The sequence below is a fragment of the Prinia subflava genome, chromosome 15, assembly GCF_021018805.1.
Source record: "Prinia subflava isolate CZ2003 ecotype Zambia chromosome 15, Cam_Psub_1.2, whole genome shotgun sequence".
Classification (NCBI taxonomy): Eukaryota; Metazoa; Chordata; class Aves; order Passeriformes; family Cisticolidae; genus Prinia; species Prinia subflava.
In genome coordinates this window covers 11,974,966-11,993,862 of record NC_086261.1, presented here as the reverse complement: position 1 = coordinate 11,993,862, position 18,897 = coordinate 11,974,966, and the positions used below count along the sequence as shown (strand labels likewise).

The following is an 18,897-nucleotide window of genomic DNA, read 5'->3' as shown; positions in this document are numbered from 1 at the left end:
CTTGTACTTTTTGTTTTATTTTTAGATGAGAGGATCTTCATGTAATCCCAGATATTTTTCCTAGGTCAATTCCATGTAGGCCACTAGGTGGCCATAGGAAGTTTTACTAGCAATGCTACACTGGGCATATGACTATTTTCTGATATGTGTGTGTATTCCTAAAACAAAACAGTCAGATGAACAGTTTATGCTAAGTGTTAAACTGTGTAACTGAGAGAAATAAAGTTAGAAGCGTTTGATTATATTTGAGCTATATATTTAATCATGGAAATGAAGTTTTATGACATTTGATGAAGATCTGAGTTTCTCTACTGTGTTACCTTGATTTGTGTTTTTCTTTACTTCGCTGTAGGTTTTTAGAGTGTCAGTAATATGCAAGGTGCCCTTTAACATGCTTATCTGATGAAGACTGGAGAAAGGGTGGATGTGCATCTTGTATATTCAGCACTGCCCCTAGATGAGAGAAGTCAGCATATCATGAAATCTCCAGGAAGTCTGCCAGGGAGCGTAAGGGAGACTGGACTTTCCAGATGATACTTATCAACTATCTTGTACATGCAAATGCCTGCTGCTCCAAAAGGGCAAAGCTCAGATACTACTGAGTCCTTTCCCCACTTCAGCAGTGTTTTTCACTCTGTTGCACCAGGTTTTCAAAGGTTACCTAGCATTCGTTTTAGAGAGAATTGGGGAAAACTCTACAGGAAGAAATTGTTTGCAGTTTCTAGTCATTTGTGGGCCCTTTAAAACTGAGAAAAGGTTTCTTTTGATAGCAGAAGAGTCAAAGACAACTGCAGTTGTACTGTGTACAGAACTATGGTCTGGACTAGGATATCAAGAGGGCGTCCTACTTTTTGTGTAGCTGCTATTGAGTCATAAGCAAACAGCATGTATCCTTAAACTGCTTATTTGTGTCATGGTGCACAGCTTGCTTGCATGCTAAATGAAAAAAAAAGCATGAGGAAAGGACACATTTTTAATGAAAAGTCACCATTCCCCTGTAGTAGATTGACCTTTTTTTTTTTTTTTTTGCACTGACATTATGCAATGTTTGTATCTTGATAATTTTATTTAAATAGGCTTCTTGAAGTCATCTCCGTTCATTAATTTCTTTGAATAGCAAAGAAATGGGGATTTTGAATATGTGGTTACTACAAGTCACGTCTAGGAAATAAATTTGTATTCATTTTAATATTCAAACTACACTTAGTCCCTATATGGATTTGGAATGAAAGTGACCTTGGATTATCTGTGCACAACTTTGATTTTACTGAGTCATTCTCCATTTACAGCTTGATCTGAGTAAACACTTTCCATTAGGGACACACCTGGAAAAATGCTGGATGCTCATAAACTACAAACTAAATTCCACATGACCTTCTAAGTTTAAGACTAGACTGATTTTTGAGAGGTTCTTCTCTTTACTCCTCAATAAGCTCAACCATATACAATTATTTTTAATAAAAGTTTGAGTGATTTATAAGGGCTTCCAGTGATGGCTGCTACAACTAATCTCTTCCAGTAATAAATAATACTTACCATGAGAAAGTATAACATTTAGTTATAGTTATATAAAGATTTTAACATCCAACTAAATGTTGCTGAAGTTGAGTTAAATACAACTTAGCCTTTTCAGTATAAGCAAACAGTTCAGTTCTTGTAGCTCCCTTCTCAGTGGTTGTTTTTTTTGTTTTTTGTTTTTTGTTTTTTTTTTTTTTTTTTTTTTGATAACTAAGACAACCCCAAACTGTTCAGTCAGCCTTTATTTTCTGCACCTCTTACATTCTGGCTCTTTGCTTTTTTCTTTTGGACTGAATCAGTCTTGAAGTGTGTGAGGCTGGACAGCATCCTAGTCAGAGCCTCTCTGTGCCAATCAGACTGAAAGAATTGGTTGATAAATCATATGGATTCAAGTCCTCTCCATGCACCCTGTTGTAATATGCTGTTTTTCAGTATCAGGAGATGTCAGCTTGCATTCACCTTGTTACCCAGGATAAGAGATGCCTTACCTGCTTGTTCCCAAAATGGTAATTTTCCTTACTGAACTTTATTCTCTCACTACCCAAGATTTCCTATGCTGAACACAGCATTGCTGCTTGAAGAATTGATAGCTGTTTCCAACAAACCTGCATCCACCACATTAAAGTTTCATCTAATTAAGTTTCCCTAATTTGCATGGGAAAGTGTCAGAAGCCTTATTAATGCCAGAAGGCATCTGGAACTTCAAACCACCTTCACCCACTTCTCCACATGGTCTATTTCCTTTTTCTTAAAGGAAAGATGATTGTGTGAAACTCTTGTTCTTAACTGTGAATTCCTGCCTAGCTACTCATTTTCTTTTGAGTGCTTATTTTAGATGATTTTTCAAGTTGTTATTGACAGCCTAATTATATAGCTTGTATTCTGTCCTCCCTATACTCCTATTCAGATTCAGGAAAAGTGACTCCTGGAAACCCATTCATTTTTTACAGGTTCCTATATGAATCACCAGTAATTAACTGGAGATTGCTTCTGTCATTTTCTAATTTCTTAAGGATATTTTTTCATACAAGTTGAAAATATTTACCAAAACTAATTAAAGTAACCTGTAAATCAGTCTTTCCTTATTCCACCTAGAGGATATACTTTGTTACACTATTTACCTTGATCATGCCAGATTCAACAAAAAGAAACATTAAACACTTTATCCTTTAAAAGTTTTGTTCAATAATGTTTCATTACCCCCTTGTCTTTATGATCTGCTTTAGATACACATCCTTAAAAACTGACCCAGTTTCTGTAGACTGCTTTCTTGTATTTGAGGCCATTGAAGAACCTGGGCTTTTTCTGAGGTTCTGAACTTATTTCCCATCTTTCCTCTACATTATGTTCCCTTAAAGAAATAACTGCATTAAGGAACTGCTGAATCCTTGAAACTGTTTTCCCTCACATTAATTTCCTAAGAGATTTGCAAGACATTCCTGAAGTTTCAATTCTTGTCTGCTGTCACTGCTTTGTTCTTCTTCCTTTTAAAATCTATTAACTTCATCCTTTTAATGATATTTTTCCATGTTGCTCTATTTGTCACACTTTCAGACCATTTCTCCCTGATTTTGCTAGAAGCAAATGTGGCACACCCACCAGTATCACGGCTTTTTTCATCATTAGGAAAAAACCCAGTGGTGCATTCTGTGATTATTTTTCTGTGCAATCTGCCTGGCTAAATCCTTTTCTGAATGAGGGATATGCACATTCCTTGGGTTCCCCAGAGCTGTGTGGTCCTGGTCTCTGGATGAATCTCTCAGGTGCACAAAAAACCTCTTCCAATTACTGGTTTGTGGAACATTTAGTACAATTCAGCTGTGGCAAAATCATTGGCAGACCTTTCACAGACCCTTCTGACCTGCCTCTTGGTGTTCTTCTGATTATTATTAATCGCACAAAGCCTGGCCCAGCCACTCCCTCCTGAGTGTGCTAAGTAGAATCCACACCTTGCTGTTCACATAATCCGTTTATTTAGGGACCCCTAAAGATTTATTAATGGTGGGCTATTTAAACCCCTCCTGTACACTCTTGAAGAGAGTCCACAGCAGGTTATTTTTCAGCCAAGAACCAGACAGTGAAAAGTAGATGGGGAGGGAATAAAATACTCTGTATAACTTGATACTGTTCCAATGGACTGAACCTTCCTATCCCGTCAGCTGCTGTCTGGGATTCATGAGATCCTCGAGTAATGCTGCTGAAGACTCAGCTCCTTATATTTTTTGATCACTGGAAGTGGCCAAAAGAACTAACTTCAGCCAAGCAGAAAAGGTTTTTTCCCCTTATCCTGATGCTGAGCAGGGGAGGCCTTGCAGCCTGGACCAGCCGGGGTTGGGGGGCTGTGGAGAGGTGGGGATCAGAGGAAATGGCCACGGGAGATTCACATTCGATATTAGAAGAATTTTCACTGTCGGCTGGTCAAACACTGGAACAGGCTGCGCGGGGAGGCGGTGGAGTCTGCATCCCTGGAGGTGTTTGAGACGTCTGGCTCTGGCGCCCGGTGATGTGGTTTAGTGGTTACAGTGACGCCTGTGCGGGTGGATTGGACCATACGGAACGCCTCTTCTAACGCCGACGTTTCTGTAATTCTGTGATTCTACCGGGCAGGGCACCGGGGCCCTGCAGCCCCTGAGAGCCGCCCCGAAGCCGGGCCTCGAACCCGCGGCCCCGGACGTGACGCGCGGGGCGCAGGCGGATCCCGCCCCCGCTGCCCAGCCCGCGCGCGGGGGCCGAGGCGGAGGAAGTCTGGCCCCGCCGACGCTCCGTCGCGCGCGCGGCCGCCATCTTGTGCGGGAGGAGGCGGCAGCAGCAGCAGCAGCGCGGAGGAGCCGCGGCCGCGCCTCCCGCCCGCCTCCGTCCCTCCTTCCCTGCTTCCCTCGTTCCCGGCCCCGCCGTCCCGCTGCCGCGGCGCCATGTCTGCCGAGAGCCCCGAGCCCGCCTCGGCCGAGGAGCAGAAGGTGGGTGGCCGGGCCGAGGAGCACAGGGAGCCCCGCGGGGTTTCTCCCGCCTCCATCGGCGCGGCCGGGCCTCTCCCTCCCTCAGCCCAGGGAGCCCCGCGGGCCGCAGCGTCTCCCGGGCCCGGCCGCCCCTCAGAGCACCGCCTGCCCCGGGCTGTCGGCGCGCAGCAGGCCCGGGCGGTGCCCGCCGGGCAGGCCGGGCCCCGCGGCCGTGTGGGGCTGGCGGCGGAGGAGCCGCAGCACCATGATGGCTCGGGAGCGGCTGTTCCTGAGCGCTCGGCCCTGTGCGCTGGCCTGGCCCGGCCCGTGGCGCTCCCTCGCTCGTTCTCCGGCCTCGGCCCCGCTTCCTCCGGGGGCTCCGCGGGCCGCGCCGCCCTGCACGATGGGCTTCGGCTCACGATCGCAGCGGCGGGATGGACAGCAGCCATAATCCGCAGGCTGAACGTTTGTTTCACTTATAAAAAATGTTCAGCCTTTAACGTAATCAGTTCAGGAGCAGAAATCCCAAAGACCGTGACCTGTGCTAGTTAAGGATTTTAGAAAGACTGACTGGCTGGGTTATCTTGTGGCGTCCCTCTTATGTTATCTCCTTAGCTAATAATTGTATCATTTCTCAAGTGGGGTTTGGTTTCATGGATGGCTGTGCTGTGACTTTAAGAAGCCGTTTGTTTTTTAGTCTTGTCATTGCTGTGGGAGCCCAGTTGGAATCCCCGCGGCTATGATCCGGAGAAGTTACGAAACACAAGTACTGCTTTGAAGGACGCTATGAGAAAAAGCTTAATCTACCTCCGCTGTTAAGTTTCTGTTTAATAATTTACAATTTATAATATGAGTTAGTCGCACAAGTAGAGCTTTGGGGCTTAATGTGAAGTGATACCTTCTCAATAGGTGCGGTAATCAGAACCAGCTTCTCGTCAGGTCTGTAATCTGCTCTTAAATAGGTGTGCTCTGCAGCGTGACTGAACGTTCATGCTAGGTAGGCTGCTGAAGGGATACTGTTCCTGTTCAAAGCCTATAAAAATAAGTCCCTGGCCTATGCAGCACTCCTAGAATAGCTCTGTAATAAGAGCATAGTTAAACATGTGGCAGCAAGTTTATTGTAATGCCTTCTAGGGTATTCTGCTGAAGCCAGGTGACTGGGACTGATTTTTCTAATGAACTTTCACACTGAAGTCTTAAAATATCATGCTTATGCACTGCTTGGAGAAATTACCTTTTATTTGAGAGATGGAAGGTCCTTGCTGCTCTCCTAATTTGGTTTTGTTCTGGTAAAGTATTCAAGAAAAATTCTATCACATCAATAGAACAAAACTTTACATTCTGTGAGATTATGTTCTGGTCTGATAATGGGATAGCAGTGCCGTTATGACATTGCAATATTAACCTGCACTAAAACTATTTGTCTGGGTAGACAAAACTGAACATTTACTCGGTTAATGCTTAGCTCTGAAACACTTACATAAACAACCCATTTTGCAGTACTTACTCATATTTATGCTTAAAAAAGATGGCGCCCCTAAATGAACTTTGGGGCAGTGTTTTCATGATCAGAGCTTTTTCTAAACTTTCTGACATGCTGTGAGAAGCTTGTGCTGAGCGAGAAAGGTTTTTGACTACAGTGATACAAACTGAAATTCTGCCAAAGACCAGCATTTCCTGTTCTCAGTGTGAAAACTCAGGACAGTGGCAGGGGGAAGTTCAGAAACAAAGAAACTTCAGACGTAGGAGAATGTTTGGTTGACTCTTTTTGCCTTGAAAGCCTGTATTTTTCAGGAAACTCTTAAAGGTGGTGCATTTTGTTGCTGAACTGGCTTTTGTCACATCAGTTTGCTTTAGTGTTGTGCTGCTACCATGTTTTTCCCATTTTCTGTTTTGCATTTTGTCTGATGTCTTCTGCTAAAGATGAGCCATTCATGGCTCTTCCTTTTAGTAATGCAGGTCGGTTGTCCAGCAGATACAGAACTTTATGCCACTAGAACCTCTGCAAAGATTAAAAGCAAAAGCTGTCTTAAGGTGAGTTAGGTAACTACTGCCTTCCTGGTAGATCATTTTAATGACTTCATGAGCTGTGTCAGATTCCTGTGGAGTACTAAAATTATAACTTTTGTGTGGTTGTCACTTGGAAGAAGAGCGTGGTATATCTTGATTTCTGCCCACCCCCGAGTCATTTGTTAGTCACTTGGTTGTTGCTTCTGTAATTCAAGGGAGAATGTTCTGAATGTAGGAGTGGCTTGGACTAAAGTCTTCGGGGCTCAGCAGCACATCTCCGAGAGTGCTCAATACCATCCACTCCTCAGAAGAATATAGGATCAGGACGTGCAGGCAGTGATCTTCCCAGGGAAACTCTCCGAGGTCTCAGCAATCTGGTTTAAAAGGCTCCTGAGCTGCAAATGAATACATCGAATTGATTTCTGAATCTAAATTCTTGGCATCCCCTGTATCCTTCAGAAAGGAGTTCTGCAGCTTAACTGTATTTTGCGTGAAGAGCTGTTGTCTTAAGTATTTTTTGAACCTGCCATCAGCTGGTTTTGTTTGACACCCCAAGTCGTGGTATTGAAATTCTTTAATTTATGTTCTGTGGGATTTTGAGTCTTAGTTGTTGTTGGTCATCAAGAGGAAGCAGCCGTGCTCTGTATCCTTTTGAGCTGCATTGATGCGTAACATGGTGTTTTTGTGTGGATTGCCTGCTGTGCCATAATTTGTCAGCTCTGTGAGTTTGCATAAATGTCTCCTTTGATGCACCGTGAATACATATTTATATAAGCTATTTATTGTTGGTCCTCTTGTCTTAAAAAATATGTCCTTTTGGCTTTTAGTGGCAAAATATGCCCCCTCAAATACTTTGTGTGTTGGCTCAGCAGTGAGTACCCAGTGATTCAGCATTAGATGTTCAAAGTGTTGAGCTGAAGGGATTACTTTTGAGCAAATCCAGTCCATGCTGGCATTCTGATGAACCACAATAGGCAGAGCAGCTGCTGCGTGATCTTTGTAACGCATGAGGACCGTGGGCTTGGCTAGTGTGATACTGCCTAGTGAGAAATGGTGGAGTTCTGTGTCCAGTGGCATCAGGGAAACTTTGCCCTTTATTCGTGTTTGGATTTTGCATTCTATTGCCTAGCTGCATTTTCATCTATTAAAAAGCATTGGTTCCGGTTGTCACTGAAGTTTCTCTTTAATTGTTATGAGGGTTTCTGTTTTTTCCCTGGGAGAACTGTTAATTCAGTTTCCTGTTGTATTGTGCAAAGCTGTTCTTTAGGTGTTTTGGCCAAGTGGAGCAACTAAATAATGTTATATTCTAAATCTGTTATTATCTTTGTTTCTGAGGCACCTTACCAGAAAGATGTTGAATCTTACACAGCCTGGAGCAGTTTATGAGAGATAGCAAGGAGCACCTGGGGGTAGGGGAGTGTGGTGGTGGCTCTCGTTCTGCAGTTCTGGCTTAAGTGGCTCCCTGCTCGCTGTGTCCCTGTCCTCCCTGCTGCTGTTAACATACCTGTGTGTGCAGCTGGGTGTTCATCCAGCCCGTGGAAGCCAGTCCAAATGAAACAGCCCAACAAGGGGAGAAGAAAAAAATATAAATGGTTATTTTTGTGTTGAATTAGTTTCTGTAAACCCTAACTGGGGAGTACAGGCAATCATGCTGATTGATGCAATGCAAAGGATGATGACAGGCATGGGAAAGAGTACGAAGAGTACAAAGGGGCTGCCTAAGCAGCCCTGAGTGGACATGAAATCTTAGTCGTAGATGAATGATGCCCTCCTGATTTCAGTGGTAATTCTTACTTCCTGCCCGAAAATCTTCCTTTGACTTCAGGTGATAAGAACAATTCTGCACTACAGCAGTCAGTGCAAATCATTACTTTATATATATATATATACCTGAACTAGGTTTTCTTTTAAAAAAAACAAAAGGTTGTGGCCAAATACTGGAAAAAACAAACCAAGAATTTTGAATGAAAGATATTTTAGAAATGATCCCATAGAGTAAATTGTACTTCATATGTCAAATTGCTACATGGACATGGAACAGATGAGGGTGAAGTAAAGGCAAGTGCAGTTTTGCCAAATGAATATCTCTAAATTATTATTTTGAGCATGCATGTTTTGCAGTATGCTCATAAAATAGGCATTTTATTTTACAGAAATGCACTACCCAACTGTCTTCATCCTCATAATTTCAGGATAATTATAGACATGCATAGAGAAGCACAGTATTGTTATTAATGTAACAGCAGGCATGTTTTTGAGACTGTTTCACGGTGAATATCAACACATTACAGCTGGAGCAGCCATTCCCATCTGTGGCAGTGGACGTGCCAATCTGCCAACGCAACTAAGTGATGAAACAGGCATTTGGAAAAAAAGTCCTGTGGTTCTTGCTCAAATATTCAATATTTGTTTGTTCTTAGTGGACCCCTTGTTTTGACCAAAAAAAAAAAAGAGTTTTGTTTGAGTCTTTTTTCAAGATTGAATAATTCAAATTGCTTTTCTTTGAGAGGGAAGTGCGCACATCTTCAGCATCTCCAGGAAAGGTGTCTAAAATGGGAGGCTGAACTCCTACAGTTGCTGTCAGCATTGGAGAAAGAATGTATGAAAATGTCTAATCAGATAATTGTTATGCTCACTTGGTAGCAGCAATGGGCGTGTGGGTGGATTACCTGCAAAGCTGCTCTGCATAAATATACATTTTGTGTGTTTCACTTACAGTATCACTTGCTGTCTTTCAGGAGATGGAGGATAAGGTGTTAAGTCCAGAAAAAGCTGAAGAAGCAAAATTGAAAGCAAGATACCCTCATCTGGGCCAGAAGCCAGGAGGCTCAGACTTCTTGAGGAAGAGGCTTCAAAAAGGAGTAAGTTATTGTCGACAGGGTATAGAAAAAAAAATCCAAAATTCCTGTATCTGCGACTGTTTTTCCTACTCCATGGGACTTTACGTGGTAAAAGAGTCCTAAGAACCTTAAATTTTGAGAAAGCATGAAGAATTCTGTTTCTGCAGAACAGATGCCAGGTTGGCAGGATAGCTGTTTACAGCATCAGTGGCTCAACCACACTTGCTATAAAAAATTAAACTTAGAAGCTGCTGTGATAGACTTGAAAAAAACATTATAGTAAACACCCAAGGGATAGAAACTCATCCTTATTTTGTAGTGATTTTATCCTGCCCATTCTTATGCCCACTAAATTGATGTCCACTCCCTTTATCTATGTTTCTAGCATATGAAAGTTTGGTGTCTGCTAGACCAGGCATCATCTGAAATTAGTGGTTTGAGAATGGTTATATAATTCTAGATGTACACCCAGACCCAAAAATAATGACAGAAGAATGAAGAGTGAGTTAATATTTCAGTATTGTTCCACATCTAACTAGTGCCTCTTATTTTCTTAGCTATTTGACTGGGTTTTTTTAGTTTAATTATTCATAAAATGATTATGTAATGCCTTTCAGGCATGCTAGGACTGTGTTCTTGGAATAATCCTGAAGCAGTTTGTCACTGCTTCTGGTGGTGCTTTAATTGCTGTCACACCGTTGTGGTTTCTTTACTGTTGTCTAGGCCCTTTCAGTACACGCAGTGATTCCAAGTATAAACCAGCTGGTGGGGTTCAGTGATGATCTAATTCTGGTATCTGGTAACATCTCTTGGGAACTGAACCTGTTCCAGGTTTTTTGGATAATCTTTGTCTCATAAGTTGGAAGGTGTGAAGCAGAGTTAGAGGCTGCTGGCCTGGGCAGGTGGTAGGTGAGTGACTCCCTCTGAGTTACGCTGCTAAGTGAGACTTCACTGCATTCAGGGTATGTGTAGACACAAAGGGAGTGGTAAGTTTGTATTGTGATGATATCTCAGGAAAACAGGCCAGCATTCACTCAGTAAGGATTTATAGCCATAAAGGAATTACGACTTCTTGGTGCAAATGTGAGAGAATCTCACCACCAGCAATAACAGCCTGTACAATATCTTCATCTTAATTATACACTAGTGAATGCAAAGGCTATTGCAGCATGTACTTTCAGATTTGAGCACAGACAGATCCATGGTCATCTTAATTGACTTTTCTACTCTGATGAAAGATGGCATAAACTTGTGGATTCCAATTCATAATAGGCCTCCTGCAGTTCCTGATATGGTAATAATAACAACTTCATTCCATTTATTTTTCATTATTTTGATTTAGTGTGCTCAGTGTCTTAAATGAGGAGGCTTCTTTACTTGACAGGGGTTCTGGTGTACTTTGGGCTCCTGCACTGATGAAGTTCAAACAGTGAGGATAGTGTGTGTGCTTTCAGATACTGTTTCTGACAGGAAGACACCTGGACAGACATAGTTGGCTTTGAAAGGGATGATCAAATACAGGCCATATGTGAGAAGCTAGAATAAATTAGGAAAATACAGGAATAAGTTAAAGGAAGAAATGCATTGGTATTCTAAAGCATGAGAGATGGTGAGTTTTCTCAGATATTCTTCTGGGGTCAGCTGTAGCCCAAATCATCTTCGGTTTGACAGCCAGGACACACTCTGCCAGTTCATGTTTGCTGTCCAGAAATGTTCTGCATCTGATGCATACACTACACTAGCACACTTTCTCTGGAATGGTGGTAGATGAGAACAGTATTACATCATGCTCCTGTGGGGGCATTCTTAGAACTCTTAGCTGGACAGAAAGATTTCTGCTAACAGCTGTATCATATCTAAAGATCAAATGGTCGTGTTATTGCCTACTTGCTGTTTAAAAGTTTCTTTGGGTTGCTTCAGTCTTAAAGACCAAAATGGGAAAGCCTTTTTCCAAATCAGATTGTGTTCTACCTTGAGTCTAGGCTGCAGAGGTAGTGCTAGAACATTATGGTGTAAATAGAGATTACACTGTCAAAACGACTGCACTGGGAAGGTTTATAAATAAAAGTGTGGGATTCAGATATACGACGGACTATGGGAGAAACAGATCCAGTAACTTCAGGGCTCTGGCAGGGAGCTTTTAAATCTGTTTTCAGAAGGTCTTGTCTGAACAACCTGCTCCCCCTTTGGTAAAGGCCTGTTAAGTCAGGTGCTCAAATTACTTCTGTCTAGCAACTGCTGAGCAGTACTAATGCAGAATAAAGGCTGTGGTGGCAGTGTGCTGCCCAGGAGCACTGAAACATAGCAGGCAGTGATGGCTGTTGTTCAGCTGAGGACTAAGCCTCTACAATTCTGACTGGGTGGTCTACTCTTCAGAGATGGTTGTGATTGTTAGCAGTAGTTAGTGGTGTAAATCTTAATCCGGAATCTCTGTTTTTTTGCCTTCTATGAAATCTGTTCAAAATCATGGGTTACAAGTTTCTTAGTGGTAGAGCTCATGGTAAGATGTAAAAACAATGCAACCTTTCCTGCAAAATGTGTCAGTGAGCAGCCGAAGACTTTGTGCAGAGCTTGGATGAAATTCCATGTCTCATCTTACCATGATGTGGATAAATAACAGTTATATGGCTTTGACATGTGTAGATAACTCTTAAAAGTAATGCTAATAAAAACTTGCTGATATATTAAAGAACACTGTTTTTCAACTAGGAATTTAAAATTTCGTTTACTTTTGTATTCAGAAAAAAAATGGAATGGGGGATAATAATTTCCTTGACATAGTGCTTTTCAGAAGGACTGTACTGTAGATTTGACTTTGCTAAATAATTGGTTTGGGAACTTCAGGGATTACAGTTTCACTGTTTTATGTGTGCAGAGAGGAGGTTTTCTTGTTAGCATGCACTTTCATGCTACTTTGAGCTCTGGTGTGATAGACCAGGCCCTGTTCTCCAGCTTTAATTTTTGCATTGTTTGGTTATTGTGTGTAGCAGAACTCGTTCACTGCAACAAAATTTGCAAACCCCAAGGTTTCAGTTGTGGGAGATGAACTTTTAGGCAAACCAGGGCAAAAATAATGTTCAGATTACTGTTCACAGTAATGTTAAGAGTTCAGCTGTCTGTGCTTACTAGTCTTGATAAGACCTTTTTTTAATCAATGTAGAATTTGTACGTTGACAAATCACTGAGATTTTACAACTTTTTAAAATCTAAAATATCTATTTAACAATATAACTCAGTATATACATCTGATAAGATTTCAGGCTCTTAAATATACGTGTTTTGTCTTCTAGCAAAAATACTTTGATTCTGGTGATTACAACATGGCTAAAGCGAAGATGAAGAATAAGCAACTGCCTACTGCAGCTCCTGACAAGACAGAAGTGACTGGTGACCATATTCCTACTCCACAGGATCTTCCACAGCGGAAACCATCCCTTGTTGCTAGCAAGCTGGCTGGCTGACCAGAACAGCTGAACTGCATGATTATTCTCATTCCTGTTATTTCTCCTTAATAGTTATTTCTCACCCTCACATCCCCCTTTTTCTTTCTTACACTAAGTCATGAGACTGACAGCTTTGCAGGTAGCGATAGCATGTGCTGCTATTGTAAGGGAATACTGTTAAGAGTAAAACGTAGTATTTGGACTAGTTGAGAAAAATGCACTGATTAAAAAGGACAAGTTTGGTTAGAGCAATGTAATCTACTTGAAAATGTACATATTGCCCATTTCCTAGTGTAGGACTGGTTCCAGCAAGTGACATCGCAAGTTTTACAACTTCTAATGTTTCTGCTTTTGTTATTTCATCTTAATTACAGCATATTTGTATTTAATATAACCTCCAGTTGTGTTGGGTTTTTCTTCCGTGTTTGGGTTTGTTGTCTAAAATAGAGGTTTAGACCACAAGTTGCTAGATGGTAAAGCATGTATAAAAACAAAGACAGGGCTCTGATTGAATTTTGTTTCTGCTTTTGAACTTGAACGGCCTTAAACCTGTTTCAGCTTTAACAATAGAGTTTTTACTTGGGCAATATTTGCCCATTCTGGTGTAACTCTTGTGAACCTAGTGCTTATTGACAACTGCCTGTTGAAGCTGGTATTCTTTTCAGTTCCGTAGCTTAGGACACACTTTTGTTGAAGATGTGGATGAAGTGTGCATGTGCATAGACTGTTGAATTCACTCTTGTGCCATTTTTTGTAAATACAATAGTTTTGCACAACCTTTTGCAAACGTCTATTAGTTTTACATTTTAAAAAGCAGATAATGTGCCAATCAAAGCACAAGTGATTCTGTACCTTTCAAAGTCTTGTCCTGAAACTAAGAGCCCAGAATCTTGCTACTGAAAGTAAAAATGGTATACCTGAAATCTGTGAAACACATTTACACTTGACTCAACCTTACGCTTTTGCAGTTGTATATTTTGTTTCACAACAATATCCCACATTCAAGTATAAATTTAGAATTTGTACCTATATTTACAGGCAAGTGCCCTTTCTGTTCAGCAGTTGTTTAAGCTTTTAAAGCAGAAATGCTCTGTCTGTTGGCATAGAATATGGCTAAGTGTACTGTTTTAGAGAGTTCCCTGTGTGGCAAACACCAAATCTAGGCTCACTTACATTTGATCTGTAATTGTCCTTGGGCTATTTTAGACTTCTAGAAGCAGAAGGATATCTTTTCTTTTTTTCTTGGACTCCTGAAGAGGTAGTAAATTATTTCCTTTTCTTTGTACAGCAGCGCCTCATTGACTTTGTGGAAACAAATGTCTGGAAAGGTATTTCTATAATGGCTTATTGAGAAAGAGGTAACTTTTCATATCAGAAAATAGGGATGAACTCCAGTTCATGGCTATGGTGAAGGTTGTAAGTACCAGATAGACCAAATAGATAGTTGATATTAGTCAGGTGAATTGATGCATTTAAAACATGTTAGTTCAAAGAAATCAGAATGTTGAAAGTAGAGTATGATCCATAATATAATTGATATTCATATAGGTAGTCACAGTCTTTGGGAGAACAAGAAGCTCTTTAAAAAGATCAGTTTACTGAATGTCTTTTTCTTTAAAAAATAGTTTGGAAAAACAGCCTGTTAGAAACAAAGCACCAGTGTGAGTATTACAAGAGAGAACACTTAAAGATGCATGTTTTTAGAAGCTTGTACTTTGTGCTGACGTATTCAGAAAGGTCTTGGGGTATAAAGGACTGCTAGTCAGAACCAATGCTGGCCCATATCTTCTGCAATGCTCTTCTAGAGGCAAACAAAATGGCCAAGAGAAATTGAATAGTCTTTATTTGGTCCTGTTCTGATTAGAACATATGGTGTCTATGTAATGTTTTTGATTCAGAGAACCAATTCCAGAGAATTTCAAAATTGGTATCCTGATTCTTTTCAAGTCTTTATAGCCTTTTTTTAGTAGTTAGATGGGATTTGTCAAGCCTGTCCTTATTCCTTATCCTCCACTAGTTTTACAAATAATTTGTGGTTTCTTGCAGAACAGTTGGAAGAAAGGGACCTACTTTACTTCTTTAAGAAATTAGGCTGGAGGAGATAACATGGAAATACTGAAGCAAGCTGCTTTTTATAAATGTTTGTTCTAATGTGAAAATCCCTCTTTATTTTTCTATGTATAAATAAAATCGAAACTTAGTGATAGGATTGGGCCTGAAACAAATGTTGAACAACTTAAGGTGACTTGCTGTGTGTTGTCTGGTGCCACTATTCTGCAGCTCCCCTAAGGTGAGCTCTCTTGATGTTTGGGAAGGTTTAAAAAAGATAGCCATTTAAATTTAAACATTCCACTCACTAAGCTACAACTCAGCTTGTCTTGCTGGTTGGACAACAAAGCTCTTCCGATGCTCACTCAGTGACTTACAGTTCCTAAGATTACTACAAATTCAGCTATGAACATATTATCCATGTGTATATTTGAAGTACTGTAATACTAACTAGGTCAGTGACTGATTGAGCCTTCACATCTGACAGACCTCAGCAGCAGGCACAGCTAGTTTGATTCTATACACTGTATAAAACTTAGGTCCAGTAGTCACTTAACAGTAAATGGAATATGACTGCAGATCGATGCTTACTTTCAGCTTACTCCAGCAAGATAACTCAGCTATCCAAACTGATGTACATAATGTATTATATGAGTTTTACCATTTGATAATTGCCTTTTTCAAAGAAAACCTGTCCACACTGTAGACTGGCAGTCCCTTTCATATCTTGCCTTTAAAGATAGAGTTTAGTTGTTAGAGTAGTACTCATGTAGGCTTGTAATAGCAGATAGCACCAACATTTTATTTGAGATAGTTAAGTGGATTAATTACAACTTCACAGATATGTCCCCAAATCTGTAACACCAAAGGCTTCCCTCTCATTGTTCTTGATGTAGTAGGACAGTGTTTGTGTAAAGGCCACAGGAGTACGTTTTGTTGGACATATTTACACCCAGTCAAGATGTTAAGGTGATAAAAATGTCAATTGTTCTTTACAAACTTACACATTGTATAGTATACAGAATAAATTGATTTACTTAGTTTTTATTGCACCGTGGAGGTTTGTCTCATCTTTACTGTTGTTTCCTAAACAATACCGGATACTTCGGTATTCCCTATGGAAAATTTCTAAACCCTAAATCTTGCTACTCTGTATCATTAAAAATATGACTGGGCTTTGGTTTCTAGTATGTTAGACTACAGAATTACTTTAATGTAATCACATTTATATATATTTCAGTGCTTATTTTTCTATTAAGGCAATTAAAGCTTATTGTTTGAAAACTGTAACAGATGATTGTTTGGGTCCCTTGCACTGAATGAAGGGGATGTCTGGGAACCAGCTTGCTGCAAAAAGTTTGCATTGCTTTAGACTGTTGGCCTAAATCTGGCAACATTTCTAGCACCAGAAAGTGCTGGAAAAAATTCCCACTAAATTCCCAGTCAGCCTGAGGCTCGGTGCTGGTCTTTGCACAGCTTCTGGATCCATGGGGTGTTCTTGGCATGGTTAGCTCAGTCCTCTAGGTTATAGTAACACCCTCTGTGCTCTGCATACCTGCGTGCCACAGGATTGTTTCTCTTCCTACATCTCTTGCATTACATTTCAGGGTTCTTAACTGTTCATCAGTACTGGCTGAAACCAGCCCTGTTTGTTTTCTACAGCTGAAATCTCCGGGCCTGGTCCTTGCAGTGTGAGAATATGGGCCTGGCAGAGAACTCCCTGCTCCCTCATTGTATAGTGTGACAACAGAACAGGAAGTCCAATGTGAGCAGGGAATTTCTCTGCCACAGTTGAACAGATCATAGATATGACCAGAACACAGATGTAAGAAAAAAGATAGGACAGATGCTTGCTAACTGCTGAAGAAAAAAGCATAAAATTGAGTATAAAATTCTGCACGTGGACTGTGTCAGTAACATCACTTACACATCGTTATCTGGAACACGCTGGGATCTATGCTCTGCAAAAAAATGACATCTTTTCAAAAAGATGTGCAAGGTAAGAGATGAGGTCTTTTAAAATCTTGTCAGCAAATACTTGATGCAGGAGATGCCTCTTAAAATAGTCAGTCTGGATACATTTCCAACAGGTTATTTCTTGGCAACTTTCAATGCCCCCAATTCCTGTCCTTAATGGCAGATTTGAAATCCTGGTTTATGCAAATTGTGTCAAATCATAGCATATTTTGGACTCAGATATCTATTTTTTGCTGTGGCTTATAATTACATTTGGCTCCTGAGCTCCAGCTGTGAATGGCTGAGATCAGTAATCCACAGTCCAGGAGAACTCCTGCAATGAGTGTCTTTGAATTTAGCACAGAGATCCTGAGGAAAGGGTTCAGAATACCGGGTACGAAGCATCACACAGAGGGGAGGTTCAGGTCCTTTCAGAAAACAAAACTGACATTTCAGTTTGCTATTCCAGTGTTGCACATGAAATATGACTGTAGCTTTAGTATAAATCTCTCTGCTTTGCCTTGGCAGACAGCTAAAGAGCAGCTATTGCAAACAACTTAGCCAAAATCTCACCCCTGACCGGGACAGTGGTTCCCAGTAACACATTCTGGGCTTTTTACAGCACTGAGAGTGGATGTCCAGTTCTGCTGGGAGTGGGACTTCTGGTGTGGGACAGCAACAGCAGTCGTGGTTGATAAACCTGGACATACTGGCAGAAAACGGGTTAATTTCTGTTCACATTAGTTTGAACTCCCAGCAGAATCAAGTTTTTTTCTAATCTCTGTTTTGAATTTCCTAACCTTAGTTTCCTAGCTGTGAAGGCCATATATCTGCACCTAATACAAACAACTCTCAATAACCTACATGTTTTCATCTTGGCTATTTTCTCTTTGTGCTTGCTACTTTCTCCATCTCTTTCTTTTCAGATAGCAGCAGTAAAGTCTAGCTAAGCATTTATAGGGAGTGCTTTGGGAATGAGGATAGTGTTTTCTCTCTGTTATGAAATTTACGAGTGATTTCCGACCCATCGATTTCACAGTTCAGTTTCTCTAAACAAATTTGTCTGTTTCTTTTGTAGTCGTGAGTTTCAGGGGCAGTGCAGGTACTGCCCACTGAATACACAGCTTTAGCTAAACAGATGAATTCTGAGAGAGGATAAATAGTCAAAAGCATTTTGGTGGAGAATGTGGCAAACTCACCTATTTCAAACTTGCATTTCCAAGGTGAAAAAGGAAAGGAGAGAGTAATACCTTCAGTTCTGCCGTCAAAAGGACCCTTGCCATGACCTGAGCTGTACAAAACCATCATTAAAAATCTTAAAGGAGCTGGGTGTCATCTTGAGACCTTGCTGGAACATGGACCACGCTTTTCATTCCCATTTGACATTGATGTTAAACTTTTCAAAGGTGTGTACCTCCATGTCTTGGTGGAATGGACTTAATTATCAAAGGAACTGGTTTGGGCCCATTTCCTTCAGTGCTTTCAGCAATGGTTTGAATGACAGATGCAATCCAGCTGAAGGAGGCTGTAAACAATTTGAAGGATGGGATTAGAATCGGAGAGAAAAAAAATCAAACCCGAAGTGGAAAACTTCGCACCCTAGAAATACACGCCAAAGGCACAATGGGAATAGCTGGTGGTAGGATGGCAGGCAGGCACACAGAGGCTCCAGCGGGCTGTGACACAGACGGAGATCCAGTGAGAGGAGGCTCTCCTCCCGCCTGCGCCGAGAGAGGACCGGCTCCCGAGAGAGGAAGGGACCGGACCGTTCCCTGCGCCCCGTGTGCCCGCGGTGCGGAGCCCCCTCCGAGCCGAGCAGGGCACGGTCTGCGGACCAGCCAAAATCATAAACACCCCGGATGACAGAACGAGTAATTGGTTCAGTGTAGGAGAGAAAAAATAAAATGAATAAAAAATAAAACGGATGGTGAGGGAGAGGAGGAATAGCGGTTCTGGCGCAGAGCGGGGGGCGCGCAGCCCCACTGACCGATCCCCGGGGTCCGGGAGCGGCAGCGGCGGCGCCCCCGCGGCGCGGGCCGGGGCCGGGGCCGCGTCCCGCCCGCCGGTGGGAGGCATCGCGCCGCCCGCTCCGCGTCCCTGCCCGTCCCCGCCGTCCCCGCCGCCGCTCCCACAATGCACAGAGCC

The 18,897-nt window shown here is 41.7% G+C and overlaps 1 protein-coding gene across 1 annotated transcript; it reads left to right on the top strand.

The window, feature by feature from the left end:
• Window positions 1-4,250: 4,250 nt before the first annotated feature.
• On the top strand, window positions 4,251-15,853 carry ARPP19 (cAMP regulated phosphoprotein 19). Its single transcript, XM_063412379.1, has 3 exons — window positions 4,251-4,475; window positions 9,203-9,325; window positions 12,595-15,853. Exons 1-3 carry the CDS (start codon window positions 4,431-4,433, stop codon window positions 12,763-12,765), a joined length of 339 nt encoding a protein of 112 aa, XP_063268449.1. The 5' UTR covers window positions 4,251-4,430; the 3' UTR covers window positions 12,766-15,853.
• The last annotated feature ends 3,044 nt before the right edge of the window (window positions 15,854-18,897 follow it).

Bases quoted from the DNA above. Each gene is read 5' to 3' on its own strand.
- ARPP19 (XM_063412379.1), top strand. From the start codon at position 4,431: ATGTCTGCCGAGAGCCCCGAGCCCGCCTCGGCCGAGGAGCAGAAG. The intron at 4,476-9,202 runs GTGGGTGGCCGG...GCTGTCTTTCAG, and splicing joins CCTCGGCCGAGGAGCAGAAG to GAGATGGAGGATAAGGTGTT. The intron at 9,326-12,594 runs GTAAGTTATTGT...TTTGTCTTCTAG, and splicing joins GGAAGAGGCTTCAAAAAGGA to CAAAAATACTTTGATTCTGG.